The sequence below is a fragment of the Talpa europaea genome, assembly GCF_964194135.1.
Source record: "Talpa europaea genome assembly, chromosome: 9".
In the NCBI taxonomy this organism is placed as follows: domain Eukaryota; kingdom Metazoa; phylum Chordata; class Mammalia; order Eulipotyphla; family Talpidae; genus Talpa; species Talpa europaea.
Genome location: NC_140076.1, coordinates 97,962,628 through 97,987,235, shown reverse-complemented (window position 1 = coordinate 97,987,235; position 24,608 = coordinate 97,962,628). Strand labels below are relative to the sequence as shown.

Below are 24,608 nucleotides of genomic sequence, written 5' to 3'. Positions count from 1 at the left end.
TCATTTTTACAGGTTAAAAAATTATTAAAGGTCTCAGCTTCTGAATAGCAGAATAAGGTCTGGACACAATTCCATCTAATGTCCACACCTATTCTTTTTCCAGATAAGGATGTACTTATAATTTATTATACATTTATACTCTAAATTTCCAAGTGTAGGGGGACGGCAACTACAGCAACATTGTGTTCTTTACAGACCTTTTACTTTTATCTCTAAAAATATAGGTAATTATTTCTTTAAACATAAACTCTTTCATCTTCAGTAACCATAACTAACTGAATTGGAATCACCCTTTTGAATTTTACAAGTCTCCTTAAGTCACAATTTGACAAATTTCCCTACGTCAGAGTTAAATTAACTAGGGTGTATAGATACATGTGTGTGTTTGTGTGTATCAAGGTTTATCAAGGCTTCTGGTGACTTGAACCACCTGCATCTTTATAATCCCAGGGGCTTAAAAAATTAAAATAACAGATTTTAAGTGAATCAGACAAAAGCAGTACATCTGAGTATTATATGCAATGCACTATCACTTGTCAATTCATTAACCTTAACTAAAAAAGAATAACCTACTCGGTTATGGTTATAAAAATGTAAGTCACAGGGGTAAAGAAATTTAATTGCAAAGAAAAATGATGGTTGAAAGAGAAATAAAATAGCGTAAGTGATGAACGGTTAAAGCAACAAGGTTTAGATGCAGCAATAGGAGTGGTAAGCAAGAAATACTCAGAAGATAGGACAACATAGAAAATTGCTAGTTACAAGATTATTAAAAACCATTCCAAGGATGCGGGTAACAGCCCCTAAAGACACAGTCTGGCACAGCTAATCTACATTTACTCCTCAGCTCTAAAGTCAGAACATCAGTCATCATTTAGTAAGGCTTTAGGTATTTTAACTATAAAACTGTACTATCCAATTGCAGTAGGGAAAGGGATTGAGGAAACCTTCATTAAGAAAGCTGTGTATATACTAAAATGACCCAACAGCATCATTTTAATTTACTGTATAAGAGAGTCAGCTTGAGAATGTTACTCATTTTGAAAAATCAATTCACTTCTAAGTTCTTTCCCTGTCAGGCTAAATTTGATGTTAGTGCTAAAAACATAATATTGGCTTCTATTATTAGCCATTTACCTACTGTATATTAAATTACAGTAGCTCTAATTTATAAATAACAGGCTTCTATTTCCTATGTATAATTAGAATAATACATAAGAGGACCAGACTAGAAACCCAGGGACCTGTATTTTAATTATAGGTTGTCGATATAAATGTTCCTAAATGATTCATTTTTGAAAAATATATATGTATATTATATATGTCGTTTTCAGTTCTACAATTATTCTTTAACATTAATAACTATATTGAATAACTTAAAATTACCAATAAAGCATAATAATCACATTTGGGAAAAAAAGACCTTTTAAGCACACTTTCACAGAACTGAAAAAATGTTCTATTAGTGTGTTTCTCAAGCAGTGATGTCAAATATTTCTCCTCCCAATCTTGTCAAATCGTAGATTCAGCAGGTAAATGCAGAGGCTGGGTCAGAAATGTTCTTCTAAGCTTCCAGGTGATACCAATTGCTGCTAGTCTGAGGCTGCATTTTAAAGAGCAAGGTTCTAGCATCTGAAGAAATTATAACATTGACACACTCAGCTAGCCTAAATATTACCGAATATTGGCTATGACCAACAATAAAATTCTATCAGGGAAATACGCCAGAAAACCTATGATGAATTATTTCTGGTATTTGCTTTAATATGGGAGGTGAATCCAAAATAAAGTCATTAAGTCCAATAATGAACACAGTTGTATATGCACACATGTACACGCATGCCTTCTTATCTAGTACTAATTAGAATGTTGTTTTAATAATATTGGCAATGCTTTTTAGTTACTGCACTGTCAATATCTAGCTATGTCTGAGAAATAAATAGTAACAGCTTTGTAATTTCACCCAGAAATTAGATAAGGGATATCCTAAAATGTAAATGGACAAGGCCTCAGAGTTCATTCAAAAGCAGAGTAAGCAAAAGTTCCTGAGTTGTGATTTTCTATAGAATGATCACCAGGCAGCTTGTTAAAATTGCAGGTTACTGTGCCACACTCAGATTCTAATTAGTTATAGGAGTGCAACTATTAACAGTTTAGTGAAGAGAGGGCAATGCCTAAAAAAAAAAAAAAAAATTAATGGCCCAGGACCTCAGGAACTTGACAAAGCAGGTAAGGCCAGCAGTGCACCAATAAATAAATGCCAGATGAGAGGCCGTACCCTACCCCAACCTACAGGCAGGCTGTTAAAACATGAGGAAGAAGTTGCAAAGGGGGGAAGGCAAACCCCTGCCTCAAAAGGCTGTCTGGACTAATAAGCCAACACCTCAGGAGTACCTGCACAGTATACTCCAGAAGGGACAGGACAAGCAGCCCTTTGTATCCCATTTAAGCCAGGTACCCCATCTCCCCCACCCAAACCTAGTTTTATTCCCTAGACTCTGCCCACCCAGGACCTTCCCTTGGTTGTACTTTTATTCTCTCTCTAAATAAACTTGCTTCCGCTAAACACACACACACACACTTCCCCACACCCCCACACACACCCTCCCCACCACCACCCCCAGTATAGAAAGTATTAGGTTGTGAGTGCTAAGTGCATAGATGTTCATTATTTTGTATTTTTCTGCCTATTTGAAAATGAAAAAGGGTAATTTTTAAAAAATTAAGGCAGCAGGGAACTATTTTTTTTTAACATTGTGTTTTTCAGCTCTAGATTTAATTTGATCTTTTCAGATTTATTTCTTTATACAAGCACTGGGGTACAGGCCAGAGGCACAGGAGAGTGCGAGAATTCACCAGAGATGGCGCAGAACAGGCAAAAGGACCGAAATACACTGCTGAGGGGAGCAGTGGGCGAGACAGGAGAGGTCCACCGCGCCATGTGGGTTGCTCCCTGGCTGGCTGGGAATTGAAGCGGCGCTGCAGAGGCTGCGGACAGCTTCACAGCATGGCACTCAACCCGTTGCGCCACCAGGGAAGCCTAGGGAACTCATTTTAGAACACCAGAGCTACTCACAAAATTGCCTTTTCTTTCATAGTCTTTGAAAGTCTTTGACTATTAGAATTACCTCAAGGTTCACAGCAACCTTTAAAGGGATATATGACAGAAAACCTTGTTTTTAAGTGGTCTGATTTATTACTGGTTATCAAATAGTTAAAATAGTAAATACTAGGCTAATTGCAAAGTCTCCTTTGGCTTTGGGATGTACTATGTACATGCTCGCTACATCTTTATCAGATTAACAAATTATAAACATTAAAAATAGTTCTTCACAGCAAAAAAGATTTTAGGGTAATATTTGTTATTAGATAACTAAGTTTACTATAGGCTTACCTGGCAGTCATGGAACCTCTAGCATTCTAACTTTCTCCTAACAATTGCATAGTATTTCTGCTTCACTACAAACTTGTGAGAAAGGCAGGGCAGAATTTGTTTCCCATTTATTAGGAATACTGAGGCTTAGAAAAGTGACTTGTCCTTTTCCTAAAAACTATATGGTAATCCAGACAGAACTCCATGAATAAATTACCATAATCTGATTATACTAATATAAACTTTCAAAACTGTCAGCTAATATATTCCTAATAAAAATCAAATGATTCATTATCCTTCTATTAAGTCAGGGTTTTCTTAGCTGCTTTCAAATTCTAAAAATTAAAGTGTATAAATGTATATCTTAAGTAGTTGCTTTCAAACCCATTTCCAAAAGAAATCATTAATATCAAAAAAACTGAGCTCTTGTTACAGAAAAAACCAAGTTACATCTTTCTAGATAGTGTCTATGAAGTAGTTGAGCTTTAAGAACAGGACACCGTTAGCTACTTTACTGTAAGAGATTGAGTCTGAAGCTGAGTCATACAGTTGTAAAAATTATGACAAAGCTTGTATTTTCTCCAATTACAGAAGATGTTTACTGCATACTAAGGACTGGGTTTATTTAATATACTGTAGGATGTCCAGTATTGCCCTTTTCCTGACTTGCTGGTTTTGGAAGGACCACAGAATCTGCCACCCCCTTTGCTGGAGGAATTTTGGTTTCTGGCCATTGCCCATCAGAGATACTGGGAATAATCCCAGGTCAGTAAATGGCACAACCTCACCCACGCAGATCTCAGGATTTCTGCTGCTTCTTCCAAGCTAGTACCACCTACAAAAACTACCTGAAAAGGGAATAGTACCTATTTTCGGGTATTTCAACCACCACTTAATACTTAAGAAGTGCTGCTCAATTACTCATTAACCACTGTATTGGTTTAACACAGGCTTTAGGCCCACCTGTTGGTGCTAGAGTGCCCGTTTCACATGCTAATTTAAGAAAAAAAAAAAAATCACCTCACCTACCTTCAAATTACCCCAATGTTTTGACTCAATTGTAAGCAATTACCCTTATGGTAATTTTTGAAGGTGACTGGATATTCTGATAATATAAAGCACATTCTTTTTTTTATCTTCCTAATGTATTAGTTTTGCATAATTGTCAGAATAAACCTAAGGAACAAGTAGAACTCCAAAATCACTGGACCAACAACCTGTGTTGAGAATTAAAACATTCTTAGTAATACAAATAGTACCCCAATCTGAATCCTTTAAAAAGTGAAAAACCCTTAAGTTTTAAAATACCTGAATGTGTACCTTCCTTCCCACCCCAGGCAAAAGCAGGAGATATGTTACTGTTTCCTCCCAAGTTTCCTCCCAATAACATCGAGTACCCATTGTTAAAAATCACAAAGTAGTCTCAGATTAGTAGGAAATCTTTGGCAGACACAAAAGATGAAAAGATGAAACTGCAGCAAGAGAGCATGGCAAATCCAAAAGATCTATCAGTGCATAAATCTACTGGAAAAAAAAATAACAACAACAAAAAAGATAGAAAGAATTAACAAGCTACAATAAAAGTTATGTCTTTAAAGCAGAATTTTACAGGGTGGGAAATGTTTAATATGTGTCCTCCTGAAAAGCAGTTACCATCTTTTAAATTAAAAAAAAAAAAAAACAGCTGGTATATTTTCACAGCATCTAGATTTATTTATGGTATAAAGTCATAGAATTATTATTCCTTTCCCACCCTGGCAGAGAATAAACATGAATTTAGAAGCACAGTGGAGTGAAAACAAAGAAGAGAAGAGAGAAAAGGCAGCAGAGAAAGACAGAAAAGGTGAATACAGAGCTACAGAAGTGTTTATTGAGCATGCTACAGAGGTAAGCAGAGTACACACAAAATGAAATTAAACAACCATCAAACCTCCCAACTTTGTTAGAAAATTAATTTTTAATTGTGCCGCTTTCAAACTATACTGAATTTTACATTTCTAAAGATGTAAAAACTCAACTAATAGAAAATATACATGACCATTCTGTCTACATAGATAACAGAATCTATGAATCTTGAAACTAAGTACATCAATTTCAAAAAGTATTGGTCATTTAAACAGAATCAACAATTCATATTGACAAGAACTATTCAAATTAATTTGACCTGTAGATTCTGAGCCATGTTTTTATTAAAGTCAGATCTATACCTAAATACAAAATATTTTTGAAGATTTATTAAAACTGAATATTACAATGCAAGGTAAATTAAGACTAAAGGCACATAAACTTTGGTCCCACCTGGTTGTCAGTTTTAGAAAACTGCCACAAAATTAATCTTCCTGCAAATTTTCGCAGTACACTTTCTTTATCTTTGAAAAATACATGCACCAGTTCCTGAACTAGCTAGACCAGTCTGCACATGCTCAGAAATCCACAACCATATTTCCAAATCTTAATTACAAACTAAGGATGGCAATATATATTTAAATGCACGTAAGTCATGTCAACTTCAAAAACATCTACGAAAAATATTCAGCCACAAACAAGACATTACTTAGTGCTGACATTTATATGATACGTCCCACAAGAGTGTGTACAAAAAGGTTAAGATTCCACAATGCTTTCCACATAGGGCTCAAACTTACAGAAATCACTTTGTTGCATTAAGAAAGTAATACGCTGCATCTTGTTAATTTTAACTAATGCCTACATTCATAACTGAATCTAGACCAGAATTGTGAAATACAAAAGGCCAATGTCTTTTTAAAGCAATAAAGCCTAAGATAGTATAAACTAAAAATGCTGCTTTATTCTTTCAGTATCATGTATCTTATTGATTAATAGAAAGAAATGACAAGCCAATAATTGAAAATAAGTTCCAAGCAGGAGAAACAAAACTTAACCTTTTTACACACCCCTGCCTAAACATATTGTAATTCCCATATAACAATGTGCCCTAGACAACCAATTCCTTTTTTCTAGTAAATGCACAATAGCAACACTAGTTTTCCTTTTTAAGGCACGTATGTCAACTAAGTTGAAAAAAAGTAAAATTAAACTGAAATTTTAAACAGACAATAAAAATGGCTTCTCTATAGAATAGATGAAATATAGCAGTAACTCTGCCTTTACATATGCCATTTCATTTTCTAACCAAGGAATGATAACAGCATGAAAATAAAAAAAAGGAAACAACAACAAAAAAATCAAACTCTGGTCCCCACTTTTCTGAACAGTCAATAGGTGATGACACCAAACAATGTGATTCACCCCCAATCTTCATCTCCCATTTAAATTGTTGACTTGGAGAAAGACACTCTCAGATGATGGTTTTCACCAAGGTTATAATTATGAAGATCAATCAAGGCCTGGATAGCTTCTTCCACTGTTGCCATCTGAAGAAGAGCCATTTTGTGATCTCTTCTGAAACAAAATTATGAAATTAGATACTTCATAAAAACCAGGAAGGGCTTAAATAATTTTGCTCATTTCAAAAGTTTCTAAAAAACAAGAGTAAGAACTATTTAAAGAAAACTTTTACTTCTATCAAGTCACTAATTTAAAGACAAGAAAGCTTGCTTACTGAAAAAACTTAAATGCTTTCACAGTGCCCCCAGTGTTAGCAAATAATGTTCGTAGATCTTCTTCTGCTACTGAAGGACTAGGAAAATTAAATGGGGGAAAAGAGAGTCAAGATTAATACATTTTATATTTTATTCCTAAAGTGTGTATACCCTTAATCTCCAGTTTTAATACTTACGGGATATTGGATAGGTGAAGGGTAGCAGAAGGAGGAAAAATGTTTTGAAAATTTTTGGATCCAGGTTTCTTAAAACGATGCAATGGGGAATTACCAAAATCTTTTGTTAGCCCTTGATCATCAAGTCCCTCTCGAGGTAGTTGTACAGTCTGATGTTTAGATAGAGTAACACGAATAATTTTTCCATACATTTTCTGTCCATTAAGGTGGTTCATGGCTACGAAAAGAAAATGCTTATTAAAAAACAGTATGAACAAAGTTCAAAGCAACAAAGTTTTAGAATAGAGTCCTGTATTTTTATTTGCATTGGAAGACATGCTATGTGGCCAAAAAAAAAAAATCCAGATTATGAATCTCTCTTAACAATTCTGCTATTTTCATATACTTAAGGTGTTCAAGAAGGAACTTAAGTTATTGATAACACTTCTCCTTTTTCACGAGTCATGATACTCTTCCTAACTCTCTCAAATTCATCTATTCATGTAGGATTGCCACTTTTTATGTGGCTAACAATCTTCTAATTTGTCTCCCCAGTGAATTTTTCTATTTTCAATTCTATACACTGCAGCTGGAAGACCTCTGTAAAGTACAAAATTGATCATTATACCTGCTTAAAACCCTTAAGAATAAAGTTTAAACTTATTCTTCGAATAGATTATCTATGAATAATGTACAGTACCACTATGTTAGTGCTGGAAATCAAGTAGTAAGAACCATTTAGATCTCACAAAACAGTACTTTAGCACAGTACTTCTTATACTTTATGTTCCAGCTATACAAAAATTTCCTTTAATCAAGTCCTAGTTCTTATCTTTAGCCCTGTGTGCTTGATGTTCTATTTAATAACAATTCATCTCCTTATCTGTTACTTCCTCAGGAAGGCCTCTCCATATACTCTTGAAAGGTTCAAATATTCCCACGCAGTATACGTCTTTTTAAATTTATCATTATTTTAATATCCATATCCTCCTTCAGACTGTAAGCTACACAAAGACTGGAACCATCCCAGCACACAGCATGGTGCCTAAACAGAACATTACAGTGGCTACTACCATATATTTTAGCTAAATTGAAGGCCAAATCAAAGTATTAAAGGTATTCGAGAGGTAAAAGCAATGTGGAAGAGCGGGGACATGAGAACAAAATCCGTACTCTAAAAGTATTTTTAATTCATTAGTATACTAGATACTCTGACAGGAGTTAACCACAATTTATTAAGTCCATGCATCCTGTCATACAAAAAAGGAAAATGCTGTAAAAGCATTAAAGTACAATTTATAAAATAATCAAAATACTTTTTCACATATCTCCTCCTTAATTTGTAACAATTTACTCTTCCTGATTATTTTATTGTAGTGCTACTACAGATTAAAAATTTTTTTTGTTAAATTTCTAACTGAGGCTAACAGAAAAAAAATCTCTCAGGCTTGAATTTTCTCTAACTTTATATTGCACTTCACATACGCTTATGAATTTATACCTGTAAAATAAACTCACTTAACCATAGTTAAGTACGTATCTCTTTATAATAAAACTTTTCTGAGTTTTAAAATATCTTAAAAGTTCCGTAATTCTATTTTGCTTGTTTAAAATGCTACCAACTCACAAAATGTTCTAGAAAAGAGTTTTGGGGAAAAAGTATAAAGTAAGGTTGTCATAAGAAAGCTGTCATAGTAAACCTTTGAAAAGTTATAAAAAGACTGGACAAAGATAGTGACAGAGTAAGAAAACAATAAAAAGTTCTAGGCATGGTAACTGTATAAAGCTGAGGAGTAACAGAGAATCGGATTATAAACTAAAGCAAAAAACCCAACAGCTATCCCAGGAAAAAGGAATGAGAAAGAGTCTATCTAAGTCAGCTAATTATTGACAAAGAGATCTGAAATGGGATTTTTAAGTTAAAAATAAATATAGCATAAATAAAGTAATCAATGGCAGAAAAGTCAATGTTGCACAGTGAAAATGGCATTTTTTTTTCTGAATATAATTGTTTTCTTTCCCCGCTGAAGATGTTAAGGAATGAAAGCTAAGATTTACAGATGTTTGCAGCTTATGTAATGGGAATAAGAGCTCTAGCAAGTTGTCCCCTTTGTCACTAAAGATACTTGTGTTGCCCTCTCATTTCTTAAAAATGAACACGGACATCCATTTGTCTATTTTTAGTCTTTTCAAAGGACCCAACATGTAGCTTTCTAATCTTTATCATTTCCATTCCTTGGGTTTAAATCATTATTCTTAAAGTTAAAGCCTTCTATCAAAACACCACTTTTCACTGTACCACACATCTTATTTATACAGTACATTTTTTAGTTTCAAATATTTTTCAGAATTCATTAGTTGTGCAAGTCAGAGAATGCAGTCTGCATGAACTTTGCCATTTACATTCCGTAACACTGACACATGTAGTTACAAAAATATGTTCCCTATATAACTGTTAGATAAATTAACTATATATTTATAATTCTGTTTAGATAATTGTGCTGTATCATTTCTTTTGTCTATCTGAAACATAATTCAGAAAGGTGGGTTGAAATCCCCTGCTATGATGGTGAATTTGCTCAGTTCAATCTATAATTCTGTTTTATATATTTTCGGGCCATTTTAATTAGCCACAAACATACATAAAGCTTGTGACTTCCTGGTGAACTATAATTATGTTTTCTTTTGGTTACTATTTGCCCCATATATCATTTTTATTACTTCACTTTACTTTCAACCCTTCCCCATCCAACACTATTGTAAATAGCGGATAGGCAGCCTTTTTTAAATTGTTCGTTTAATGGATGAATTTACTCCCTTTATGATTATTACTAATGCATCTTGCTTTTTTTTTTTTGCATCTCGCCTTCTTTCTACAATTTTTCAATTTGTTTTCTGTTTTTCTCATATAATTTGCTCTTTTCTCCTCCTTTCCTTTGTTTTAGGAGGAAATGTCTCTTGAAATCTCTTTTATGAGGACAGCAATGCTTCTCTCTAGTTGAAATGAAAGCCAATATATACTAAATATAACTCTATAGAGTTATAGGTAGAATTTATTTTTAATCTTTGAAGAGCTATACTTCTAAAATGGTAGGAATTTACTAAAGAAATATCTTAATGTTTGTAAGTTTTAAAGCTCTGGTTTGAAATGATTTAATATGGCTGCTAATATTTGCAAAACATTCATGTTTTGTTTTAGATATCTAACTGGCTTAACACTAGTATCTCAATATTTCTTGCCAATCCTTTCTCCTAAACATTAAAATATCTGCCTATATGGTAAAACAGTACAGTTGACCCTTGAACAATATGGGTTCACTTTTATGCATATTTATCTTATCAACAAATGTAGTACTGTCAATGTATTTTTCCTAGCTTTATTGTAATACACTACATAATACACATAACATACAAATTGTGTTAATCAGTTGTTTTTAAGTCAAAAGTGAGACAGGGATTTAACTGAGGTGGGGAGACAGTCGTGCCCCTAGCCCCTACGTTGTTCAAGAGTCAACTGTATTTCTAAATACAATCAAAACCAAGAAGAATGAGAACAGAGCCCAGAAACAAAGCATATTAAGTCTTATTTTTTCAATAGCATATTCTAGTTTTATGTGGGTTTTGAGATGTGTTTATTGATATTGCAAGACCATAAAGCACAATCTACCATAGCAACAATGAGACATAAATAGAACTAATGCCTCTAAGTCAAAGCTTTAGTGGAAAGATTGTCCAAAATTATGTGTTCAACCAAAATTCCTATATTGAAGCCCTAATCCTTCCCCTTCTCCCCCATGACTTTGGCTATAGAGCCTTTTGTTAAGGAGGTGATTATGGTTAAGTACATTCATAGGGATGAGGCCCTAGCTAATAAGACTGGTGTCCTTTTAAAAGGAAGAGACATCAGAGATCTAGAAGAAAAGTCATCTGAGGAAACAGGCAGTCATCTGCAAGCCAGGAAGGAAGTCCCCACCAGAACTGTGAAAAAAACAAATCTCTTGTGCAGGGACTCAGTAACATTTTGTAACTAACCAAGTATAATGAAAATAAAAATTATTACTTAATTTAAAATAAACCTACATAAAATAATATCCAAGAGCCTTAAATTCTATCTCAGGTACTTCTCAACCATAATAACTGTGTATCTCTTACTTATAGGAGACTAATGCTACCCACACCTCACAGGGGGATGAGAAAGTAAGAACTATTCTCATAGACTTTTTTACTTAAGCATGGGACATTGTAAAATACTACTTATAACTACCCCACTAGAGTATTAAAGTGCACCCAAGCAGAAGAAGAAAAATTCTAAGCATATGTTAACATGATTAGCACTTTTACATGTCTTGCTTTAAAGATGGGTTATCTCTATTGACCAATAAAGTTTTCTACACTTGAGTTACCGAACTACATCTAACACCAAAGGCCAAAAGGTCCAGTCATCATCTCATCAAAAAGGGCAAACTTCAAAATTATAAAAGTATATCATCCCTGAATTTCCATAAATAGAACTCAAACATATTGATATTTACATTCAATCACATAATGAATACATAGCTGTAATCTAGATTTGTGATTTGATATTGTCTAGGAAGTCAAAACTACAAATTTTAATCATTTAATAAGTATAACTTGACTACAATATATTTTAAGATTCCAAAAACAATGTTTTCAGCACAGGTTTTTCATTTTGTAAGAACCTGGTAGCTCTAAATTACATTTTCCACATAACTTTTTAAAATTAATCAGGATTTCAAGGACTATATGACTAGTTTAATTTCAATCACTTAGAGTGTGACCAGAAACAGAAAATACCAAGAATCTTTAAATGCCGTAATTCTTATGTGAAATTAATATTGCATTGAGAGCCAAAACTTTTTTCCACTAGACTGTGGAAAATTATAAAGAAGGTAGCAGAAAATGTTCATCATCTATAACTATTCACATTGACACATAAACATATGACATTGTAAAAGCTCTGGCTATTAAAAAGAGATTTATACCTGACATAAAGAGGTTTGCTTATTCACAGATTTACATTATATAGTTGACGATCGTAGAATGTATAGATAATACATAATTTAATCTTACCAAGTTGCGACTGGTTTCCATCGGCCATCTGTATTAGAGCACTGTCTTTCTTATTGTACAAAATCTTCACACGCTGCACATCTCCATAAACACCTTTTTTGGAGCCACAGAGAGGTAATCCAAAAATGAAATTAATTTTACGGGCAAGTCAGTTAAAGATTATCTTTCTGACATATTAATGAAACATTCAGACATCAACATGATCACTCATTCAAACTCCTCATTCTCACAAATGAATAAAGGAGATCAAGATTTTGAACAGTGAATTTTGAAAAGAATAATTTTTGATAAACCCTCAAAGCTATGTGAATGATATTAAATTAAAGACCATGCAAAATAAATCAGCATGCATTAAAATAAATTTTGTGTCTATGGAGAGTTTTAAATAGCAAAGAAAAATAGCAAAAGATTTACTATTCAACTTTAAGCCAAAGTGCTAGCTACAAATAAGAATTAAGGTGAAACAAAAATCAAATCAATAATAAAAGTATAGTGCTAACAATAACATACCGAAGAGGGTAAACAGACTTTGGGGCGTAACCATCTTTAGAAGGAGAGAAGAGCAAGCAGCGTAAGACAAGAAGAGAGAAGAGTCGAGGAAGAGCGGAGATGAACAGATCATCCATAACGAAGGGTGGTTCCCGCAGAATGGTGAGGTGGTCATGGATCATGGTTCAAGGCGGTTAATTGGGGCAAGTTGGTCCGAGGAACATTTGTTCAAGCACAGAAGCATGAACATAGGGAATGGAGACAGGGAATGAAGACAAGGACAAGGAAAATAAAGGTAAGACAGGGAAGGGAATGGGCATTTGGGAAAAGACAAGGAAAGGGGAGGTGAACACACAGGGAAAAGGATGAAATGGGGAAGGGTAACAGCAATGCAGAAGAAAAAAATAAGGAATCGGGGAACAAAAAAAAATAAAATATAGGTCAGTACATAGGAAATGCAGGAATTTGGTCAGAAAATGGTTGGTTTATGTACTGTACAAGAAAAACTGAGTAAAATGTAGTCATCCAAGACAAATATGGGTAAAGTACATCTATATCAAAGAGTAAATTACAGCATTTCATCTCAACATAGGGAAGGAAAGCATGCATAGGAATTTTAAACTTTGAACTTTAACTGCATAAGCATGGCTGGTTATGAAATGCAGGCAAAAGTCTTAAAATAAAAACAAGGGCACTCTGATTCAAACATTTTAGCATGCAGAACTGTGAATGACAATAGTATTAAATGATAAAATAAGCTTTATGTTCATATTAACAAAGGCCAATTAAAATGAAACAAATATTCAAATTAGACACCATAAACTGATACATTGAGCTTCCCACATTTCATACCAGCTTTCATAGCAATCAAAATAAAATATACCAGACATAAAATGTACAACTAAAGAAAATAACTCAGCAATAAATTTTCTTTAACAAGAAGGTGGGGGAGGGAATAAAGTGAAAAATATTTTTAGACGACAATGACTAATAACTGCAAAGAAAAAATTACTAAGAAAGGCTGGAAGAGTGCCTCGTCAAGATCTTTGGAAGAACCTTCAAAGAAAAATGTATTAGAGTAGTTCACATAAAATAAGATTTAAAAAAATGCAATGACACATAAGCATGAAATGAATAAGCAAATAATTAGAAAGGCAAAGAGCAAAACTGTTTTACAATTAAATCTGCAAATTGGTTCACAGTTGCCTTTGATAACAACAAAAAGATAAAAAGCCAAACTACAGTACTTCACCATATTTTTCTTAGGAAAAATAGGTAGTTAGGTTAAAAAAAAAAATATATATATATATAGAGAGAGAGAAATATGACCATCTAAGGAAATAAAGTATTGTTACCTAAACAAGTACATAGACTTTATTCAGAAGTAGGAACATACAGAAAATACTTTGACTAATGAATGTACATAAAAAGAAAGGCAAGTGCAAAATGAAATAAACATGAAAAACTTTCACAAATGAAATGGAGTTAGAGAATAAAAATTAGAAAATTACTAACCTCTTCATTTAAATTGCTAACCAACAGGACTGTATTGCCACCAGCTGAGACTCCAGGCATACCCACTCGGCCAGCAGCAGCTGCAGCAGCTGCTGCAGCAGCATTTGGAATAGCCAAAGGACTCAGAGCTCCTGGAACAGCTGCAACAGGAAGCCCTAATTTTAAAATAAAGCATATTTTACGAAACACACACAAGTCGTTTACAAAAACCAATTTAAGCACGATCTCGGCACGGCTGAGGATTGACCATTCCAAATGGTTCCTGAAAGTCAATTTTTATTACATTTAGCAAAGGGGTTGCTGATACATACAGTTAGAGAAAAATAACTGGTTTGAATGAATCATTATTAAAACTAAGGTACATACCTGTATTATCTTAAAAAATTAAATATAACAGCCCATTTCCTATGAAAAGCAAACAAAGCATAAATATATTTTCAAGTCAGAGACTTGAAATACTCACTTTCTTAGTTTATACTGAGATACAGATCTAAAATTTATCTTCAACATAATTGTAACTCACACATTTTATATATTATCATATATTATACACACACACATGCATGTGACGTTCATAAACTCACACTTAAAATCAATACAATTCATGTATCATAAGTCTTTTGGTTCCTAGAGACAATCACCTTGAATATCATTTAACTTACTCAAATTATCTAGAGAAAATATTAAAATATTTAATTCCAAATAATAATGAACACAAGTTTTGCAAACATCCCAGTATAAAGAATGTCTTTATAACACATACTTTCAATATTTTCTCATCCTTTGCCTATCAATTTTAACACTTCCTTCTTCTACTTTCCAGTCCTCCTGTTATATCAACATTAAGATATTTAAGTCATTCATTCTTGAAATTCCTTTTAGTCTCAACATTTTTTAATCTACTTTTCAATTACCATCCCTTAAGTTCTTACATACCAGCTTATTCAGTATCAGTTGCCTAAAATAATGAATTAAATGCTCTTTTTCTCGTTCCTGTGATAAAGGAAACAGACATCCAATCTAAACAAAGTTAATTCATGACATACCTGGATAGAACTGGCCCTTAGCACTGTCGTCCCATAATGTTCATGTTTTATTTCTTCTTTTCTCTTTCCAGCCTTCTTGTGTATGTCCTAAGGATGTGCTCTTCTTACCTTTGATTTCAGTTATCTTATTCTTTCAGCCAAGTTTCTGATCTTTTTACTTTATATAGAAACTACTATGACTTTTCACTGGCAGTTTGAAGTTAAGATTAACAGTTCTTAACCTCTTTAAGTTTCTGACTTACAGAATCTCCCCCTCCAAGTTCCTTTTATCCCTTCTCTTTGAGAATTCCATCAGTTTCTCATTTACAATCTTGCACTGTCTGAGTTTATTTCAGCACCTTGGTGACAACCATCTTTTATGATCCCCTTTCTCTTATTTCTTCATTTGTTTAGATTTCACTTTTTGTTTTGGAAAAATTTGCAATACGTACAAAAGTAGGCTGAATAATGAAATCCCATATATCTGTCACACTGATTTAACAATTACTAATGCACGGTCAATCTTAGTTTCACTCACGTACAGTTTGTTTACAGTAAATCCCAGAAATAAGGATCTAATTTTAAAATAGAAATTTACTTCTCCATATTAGCACAGTTACAGTGCGTCATAGACTGTTTCTATTTAACATTCTAATTCAATGAATAATTTGATTTGCTTGCTTTTGTCAAGTATAAAGATACAATACATTCCTAATTCTTAGGCATGTGCCACAGTAATTCTATTCTTGTTACTACTCTTAGAGACTCCTTGCCCTCCTCTTTAAACATTGTTGGTATTTTCAGATAGCTTTTGGCTAAATGAACATACCAGGCAACTAAAGTTAACAATAACATAATTATTCAACAGTGGCAGAAATTTCAGATGTTGACATTACAACGTTAAATCATTCTAGTGCTCCTATGTCTCTATTTGGCCACCTTTTAGTAGAAAAAGTAACTAAAAATTCTGTTGAGTATGTTGGTCTTTAATAGGGTCCACTGATGGCCCCAAACAAACACATATACACCAGCTGCAATTCATGGCATGAAGAAAAAGTTCAGTATCAACCCTCAAATTCCCTTTTATTAATAAGGAAGACTTAAAAAAATCCATCTAAGACATCTAACTTGTTCTTTTTCTACAATAAAAAATTAAACCAGTTTAATTTCTGGTTTTATTTTCAATTCTAATAGGCAATGAGTAATTCTCAGGGTCCAATAAGTCAGAAAAACTTAACTGAAGAGCTTACTTACTATATTTACCAAAATCAAACTCTTAAAAATCTCCTAACCCTTGGCTTTTCTCAGTACTTCCCTTGAGTCTTACAACTATCTTCTGTTTATCAAAATACTGTGTATATCCTACTTATCTATAATTGTCTTGAATTTAAATCATACACTGAAGAAGGTGTCAAACATTTTGGTCTCAGGAACCCTTTATACTCTTGAAAATTACTAAAAACCACAGAGAGTTTTTATTTGGGTTATAGCAATTGATAATTTAATACATCAGTAATGAAAACCAAGAAACTTCTAAAACATAAGAACACACATTCACACATTCTTTTTCTTTCAGACTGAGATTAAAAAACTACTGATACTTCCAAAATAGTCCTAAGTCAGACCTATTATTAGTCTTTCCCGGTTACCATTTCAAGAAAAGTTACTAATTCATGAAATACATAAATTTGATCTGTCTAAACATGATAGTCTTAACAAAATATTTCTTTTTTGCAAAAAATGGTTTCCTCTAAACTACATGTCCATTATACAATTAAACAAGCTAATAAAAAAAGGCCAAAAATTTAAGTGAAGAAGTATTTTTCAAAAAATATTTTTCAAGATATTTTATCATTTAAAAAAAATATTTTGAAATCTGGGTTTTGTATTAGAGATACCCTGATGACATATTATTTAAAATACCATACCTTATCATGGAAAAAAATGGTCAATGAGAAAAAAATTAACAAATTTAAAGAAATTTAAAACAGTAAGTAAGAATTAAAAGTCAAAGCTGAAGTTCTTTTCTAAGTGTGACAGAACAGAGACTTTTAAAAATGCCTGAGAAAGCTATATTTTAACAAATAAGGTCATCTTTAGTAAAAATAACTACTTATTTTCTAGTAAGAAAGAATGTATGCTCAAAATAAATGCAATTTATTTCCTTCTAAGTAAGGAAGTAACAGAAAGCTTACCAAAAAATGAAAAGTAACCTATGAGGAAGCCTCCACTGTTGTTACTGTCTGACCATTCTGGGCCACTGTGTCCAGTCAGGTGGTCTATTCTACTGTCAAATGAGTCCTCATTTCAGGCATCCTGGAGGGTGGTGCAACAGAACTTTTAAAAATGAGAGGCAGTCATTGTCCTTTAATGCCACCTATAAGTATTTCTCTTCCCCTATTTCCTCCCCCAGGGCCGATAAACTTAGGAAAACTGCTTAAGCTATCCTTATTTAGTTCTAAATCACTGGAATGGTCTGAGTTTTTAATGGATTTTTAAAGTCTCTAAGGATAGATAGATTCCACAATTTTCCTCAGTATAATTTTCTCTGAAAAATTACTGTCAATCAGGCAAGAACTCTTTTAGGCTTAATCTAAATGTCTGCTACAATAAAAATATAAAAAGTTATGAAATATTTCAAGATCCACCATTTACACCATGACACGGAATTCTGAAAAAGAATTCTATATTGTATTTTTCATATTAACGTTAACACCTAGCTATAAGGTGAGACAATATACCAACTTCCCTTTGTATAAAGTATATAAAACATTTTATACACATTGGCTCCAATGGATTTTTAGCTGGAGAAATAACAGTAATTTTAATGATTTACACCTTTAAAATTACATTCTGAAAAACAGTACTATTTATGCACATTGATAATGGGGGGTAAAAATGTCTGTTCTATGTCCAGGATTGTTATAAGGATAAAAGAATGTCAAAGAACTTCTAAACTGCATATGCTAAAGAAAAGGAAGGTGACAAAGGGATCTTTTTGATGCAGCATAATCTCCACCAGTTGACCAGACATTGAGTGATTAGCAATTTTGTGTATTTCTCATGTTCTAACACTATTCACTAATCTTTTTTTTCCACTGAAACTAATGGGACACACAATGATATACATGATAAAGATCCAAACTCCAGAGAGATCAAGTGATATAAATCTACTTCCCTTCAGTATTTTGCTGATGCACATAGGCAACCTTAACCTTGCCCATTTCACCTTAGAATTAAAGTATTTTAAGTCATTTACAAATTTTATCTGATTTGTAATCAGTATTTTTATTTTTATTTTTTAAGATTTATTTATGTATATGGGCCTCCTCTGGTGGCGCAGTGGTTGAGTGCTGGTTTCGATTCCCGGCCACCGGAAGGAAAGCTGCCTGCAGCCTCTGCAGCGCCGGTTCGATTCCCGGTGAGGGTCCCCCACATGGCACGCAAACCTCTTCTGCTGTGCCCGCTGCTCTCCTCAGCAGTGTATTTCATCAGTCTGCCTGTTCTGTTCCCCGCTCTGGTGAATTCTCTCACTCTCCCATGCTTCTATTGTACCCAGTGCTTGTATTAAAAAAAAAAAAATGTAATTAAAAAAAGATTTATGTATATAAGAACTGGGGTATAGGCCAGAGGTGGTGGGGGGTGAGAGAGAGAGAGTGGCGGAATAGAACAGACACATTCACTAAAATACTCTGCTGAGGGGAGCAGCAGGCTAGTCAGGAGAGGTCTGCTATGCCATGTGGGTAGCTAGCTCCCTGGCCAGGGATTGAACTCATGTGCTGCAGTGGCTGCGGATAGCTTCACAGGTTGTGTCTTAACCCCCTGCACCACCAGTGAGGCCCTCAGTATTTTTAGATTTACAGAAAGATTAAAGTTTTCCAGACTTCCTATGTAATCATCCCTCATTAACATCTGTCCCCCATTATTAACATCTTGCATTAATTAATACAGTAGGCAATTAGTCAATATTGGTATTAAACTAAAATCCAAACTTTTTTCAGATTTCCTTAGTTAGCATCTCATTTCTGAGGGTTCCAGGTTCCTGTAATTACATTTAGTCCTATCTCCCTAGGTTCCCCTTCACTGATAGTTTATGACCTTTAGGATACAGCGTATTTTATCCCCTTTATTTCCCATTCTAAAACTTCTATTTTAAGTCAGTTATGTGATTTCTTTTGGTGTTACTTCTTTTCACTGTTTATATATATACCTCTAATTGGAGGGCTGGCGGTGGAACTTTGAGATCCATTCTAATTTGGAAAGTACAAGGTAGGAGGAGAAGTTTCTACATTTTATTTCCTGATTTTCAAATAAAATAATCACTCTTGATAAGAGTGACAATAGCTATTCTTTCCTAAACAATCCATACCTCCTCTTCCACCAACATTTCCTTCAATTCCCATTTTGCCCTCTGGAATCCATTCTTTTCTATCATTAACAACATATTTCACCATTTCCCTTAGAGAAGGTTTTTAATTAAAAGCTTGCTTTGTCCTAATAAAACTTATAGTCCTCTTAAGTCATTTTTATCTTCCTAAACCCTTCCCCAAAGGGAAGAAAAAAAGGATGTTTTATTCATCACTGTGCCCCACCACCCAATGTTACTTTCAGACTGCTGTTCTACTACCATCAATTAGGACAGTTTTTGATGTGAATGTCATGAAATCATCTCTCATCTGAAGAGCCATCAGGTCACTGGGACATTTTTTCTCATTACATAAGGACTTGAGCACTTGACTTTATATTCTCTCTCAGTTCCTGTCATCATCCTTTGATCTGCTAAACACTCTGGTTTCACAATTTCTTAAAATTTACATCAATCCACTTTAGCAAACTCTCTTGTTACATCTTTGGAATTTCTTTTCTCTATCTTATTTCCCATTCATTTCTAACATTTACATCTCCTTTCCTGAATTCAGTCTATGGTCTTCTTGATACGACTCCTACTGAATCACTGAACCCACTTTTGGCCTTTAAGGTGACTATTTCCCTATCCTTCCTTGACTTGACTTTAGTATGTAGCCTGTTTTGGCTCACTTGTTATTAACCTTTCAGTGTTTTCCAAAACCAGTCTTGAATAAATTAAACTTTACATTTTGGCTATGCTTTCACCTGGATTTGTAAAGCACTGAGAGTGAACATATAACTGAAAATTCATTTTACAAACATTGTGTTATCCAACATTCGTAATTTCCTAGTTTATCTTCCAAAGTTCCCTAAAAATCCACCAGACATTAGCCCTTTATCCTCTCACTCTCAATCTTACTAGAGATTGTATCTTCAGTAAGTACAAGACTGAGATCACGAGTATAAAGTTGAGACCATATTTCCCTCTAATTTTTTAACCAACTTCAAAAGTCTTCTCTTATCCGTTCCCTTTTCCTCATAGTAACAAAGAATAGTTAAAATAATTTGGACCATTATGAAAATGATTACTTCCGTTTTGGTTCCAGCTCTGCCCCTAAATTTCTGTGTGAGCTTGATAAAAATCCCTTCTAGTTCTCACAATGGTCCTTAAAAAGATCGTATTTTCTAGGGCCAACCTTTCTAGTATACTCTGTCCAATCCACTACAATCAGTTTTAGAACTTAAGCTAGACTTGAAAATAGAAGCTAATACATACTAAACATTCAATTATATGCCAGGTACTACACAAAGTTCTTTGCAAATACTAACGCCTTTAATCCTCACTATAGTCTTAAAACACATGGACTACTGTCAGCATATCCATTACAAATGTAGAAGCAGAAACTGAAAAGAAAAGTGAGCCAGGTTTTGAACTCAGAAGTCTGAATTTGGAGCCCATATTCTTAACAATTGTGCACACTTCCTTACTGCAAACTTTTCCTCTTAGGTTCTGCTTTAATCCTAAAATAACATCCTATTTTCTCCTTTCTTTCTAAAGCACACTTCTTCCAAGAGTAACAGAAACTTTCCTATATCTATAACAATAATACATTGTTAATTTCATTTATAATCACTCCATGAATAACTTCACAGTAACTACTGAAAGGAATAGGAATTTACAATTTTAATCCTATTTAATTCCTCATTTTAGTCCTATAGTAATAAACCTATTTATTCCATTTGAAAATGCTGAACTGATATCAACATGAACTGATATAAGATATTTTCTCTAATGTTTATTATCACGTCTATGAACATAATCTCTCCAAAGTACCAATTACCACCAAACATTACTTCCTTTGCTCAGAAGACAAAAAATAATTTCCTATAAAAATGCATTCATTCAAACATTTTTAAAAGATTCATGTTAAATAAACCCTGTTAAGGTATTTGCTTCAGGTTAATCTGTAATTCAGAAGTTAATATTTCACTCACTAGAAAAAAATTAAAAAAAGAACAGTTCTACTTCAATTCCAGCAACTTTTCTAAACAAGGTATTTTAAAAGATTTTGTGAGATTAATATTTTTAAAATTCAACAACCACAGTATAGCATAGGAATAGTTCAAAAACCCAAAGAACTCAACACCAATTTCTAACAATGCACACATGGAGAAGGAGACATGTTCCAACTAGATCCTTAGATGATAAAACAGAAATAAAATTAGGACACGAAGTAATAAATTAGTACAAGATTTTTTTTTTCTTTTGGCCAAACATTTCTGACTTATGTTGAACATGTTAAGCACTGCTTTTTTTAAGTGTATGTTTTTCATCTTTATTTTGGTGTATGGCATTCAGTGACACATTAAAAAAAAAAAAATCTATGTAGTTTAAGATTTCTTAGAAATATTTCTTAGATGTTAATGAATAATTATTACGGTGTTTCTTGGTAGATAGCTTTCAAATGTGTGCACATCTGATGAGTTATTTGGTTTATGACCGTAATTTCTTAGCCTTATTAATGGAATATTACATATTAGGGTTTTGCTAACATTAGGTTTTTAAATAAGTTTTAATGTGATTTTTGAAAAAATAAAAATACATAGCTCTATCTGAATCCAATTTTAAATGCATATATGAACAAATTTATTTTAGTTTTAGAGATTTTTCAGTAGTTAGAACTATAACAGAAGGATATTTAGGCACTTGGACAGAGAGACCAAATTTTATAGGAAGAGCAAATTGCTCTTTAATCAACAGCAATCAGCCAAAAAGACCCTACTCCCTACAAACTGATATATGTATACCTTTGAATTACCTTTTCACCAGCATTTCTTTCTTTAAAAGTCCATTTAATGGCCTATTCACAATAATTAACTGAAAATAGCCTTACAAACTCATGAGAATACCTAGACTCTGGGACTACTGAATGTTCAGTTAAAAAAAAAAAAAAAAAGAAAAGAAATTCCAAATTTTAAAAAAAGGTAAGAAATTCCAAATAGCTTGTTGGGGTCAGACTGCCTGATGTTTTAGTTTCCTTGGAAGATACTAAAACCTCGAACAACGTAAAACTAATTAAATAATACCTAAAATATAATAAATGACTATATCTTATTTTCTAAACAACACACACAAACACACACACGGAAAAACACAGGCATCAGTTAAATAAATTGTAAGAAAATATACAAGGACTGCTCCATTTAACTCACTGTTACAACATTTTGCTTAGCTATCTACCAATTAGCATGGGTTTGTAGTTTTTTCCCTCCTCACTACTGTAAAAGCATAAGGTAGCAATGTTTCACAAAAGATATGACTTTCCTGCACATGTTACAAAATCACATTAAAAATAGATAAAAATAAATAGAAATAGATGACATATACACATGGTACAAGAAAAAGGACACTTAGGGGATGTTAATCCCTTGACTGAATAAATAACTCATATCTGAAGGTTAGCTTTATCTCACAATTAGCTATAAGAAGTGGTTTATATAGTCTCTTGGTATTTACTGAGAAAATACTAATACTTCCCAGCATTTTATTTTATGGGACTAAATCCTTTTTTGACAGAAACAGATCTCAATGTTAACTATTTCTGTTTAGTCCTTTGTCCACCCTCCTTTCTTTTTGGGGCTATTGGGCAAGATCATAACAACAATAATAATCACTATGAACAAATTTAACTCATACAAAATAACAGTGAGAACTGGGTAAACCTGAAGATGAACTAGGTATTCAATGACATTTAAAAAATCATTGTCAAATTTGATTGAAATGGTAATTATATTATGATTTGATAAGAAAATGCCATCACTATAGATATATTATGCTAATGTTTAAGATGAGATCATGACATTGCTTCAAAATACCATAGAAAAACTGAACAGATGAAATAAAATAGGAACTGAATTGAGATGATGGGTATATGGATTTCATTACATTTAGTAAAAGATGAGTGAAATAACCATTCATATTTTAAAAATAACATCTGAAGAGCCCATTCAAAAGTAACAAAGAAAAGCAAGTTTTCAGAAATCATTTTTTAAAATTGTTTCAATTTTTACTTGTTAAGACTGTATCACAAATACATAGAAGAGAAAAAGTAAATTCAATTAACTAAAGTAGTTAAAGAAGAATTATACCAACATAGATTTATACTGAATAAGGCAAGAAAATACTGCTCAATAGTTATAAAGAATGTTTTTAGGACAATACTAATAACTTTGCTACAAAGCTAAACCTTAGCACTTATTAACACCTTGGGACTTTACAAACTACATATATGACTGTATGTTTCTTATATCTCTTCTTATTATTTTAACATCCACAAATTTTCTACAGAAAGTATGCTTTTCCTTTCTTTTAAGACCTTATGATGAAAATGGTTGACTTTCTTAAACCCCAAATATACAGAAAGGTCTAAAGTATTCTCCAAACATACTACCTGCCCCAATTTTTAAAATGTAGACAACATCATAAAAAATCAACTACTTCTAGCAATTTCTCCAAAATTGATCCACCCCTTAATAAATTAACTACATTTAAACATGATAAAATGATCATTATAATGATGTCTCAATTTATAATCGCAAGGATTTTTGATCACCTTGTTCTTTGAAGTAGAATATGTGAATAACTAATAGTCTGCCAGATTTGTGATTATGTATTTAGATGTCACATTTCTAACTAATTACAAAGCACTCCAGTTTCTCTTCTTGAATTAATTACATTTTCTGAGAAACTGTGATTCCTAGCACTAAAAGAAAGAAACAGAGAAGTCAGGTATAGATGTTAGTCTTAAAATAAATCAAACAAAATGCATAGTATTGATTCCAAGGTAATTAAATTTAGTCAAGTACTTAGATAAAATAAAAACTCATACAAGTTAGTGAATGTCTCTAAATACTTAGAAAAAAATTATCACCTTACGCTTATGTTCTTACAGAATTCCTGAAATAAAGCAATACCTATTAATTATTTCATTTTGAACAAGTACTGTTAGAAGAAGATTCCCATCATTAC

At 33.0% G+C, this 24,608-nt stretch overlaps 1 protein-coding gene across 4 annotated transcripts in view; it reads right to left on the bottom strand.

Moving 5' to 3' along the window:
* Positions 1-6,663: 6,663 nt before the first annotated feature.
* Positions 6,664-24,608, bottom strand: part of PTBP2 (polypyrimidine tract binding protein 2) — a gene marked incomplete at its 3' end in the record, with an annotated part of 73,248 nt that continues 55,303 nt past the window's right edge. Inside the window, exons 8-13 of one of the 4 annotated variants that reach the window (XM_084243258.1) lie at positions 14,208-14,347; positions 12,714-12,747; positions 12,204-12,296; positions 7,134-7,350; positions 6,957-7,034; positions 6,664-6,796 (exon numbers count right to left, since the gene is read on the bottom strand). In XM_084243258.1, the coding sequence (XP_084099384.1) occupies positions 6,664-6,796; positions 6,957-7,034; positions 7,134-7,350; positions 12,204-12,296; positions 12,714-12,747; positions 14,208-14,347 (695 nt within the window). Of the gene's footprint in view, positions 6,797-6,956; positions 7,035-7,133; positions 7,351-12,203; positions 12,297-12,713; positions 12,748-14,207; positions 14,363-24,608 lie in introns of all 4 variants that reach the window. The other 3 variants (XM_084243259.1, XM_084243256.1, XM_084243257.1) reach the window with 3 other exon arrangements.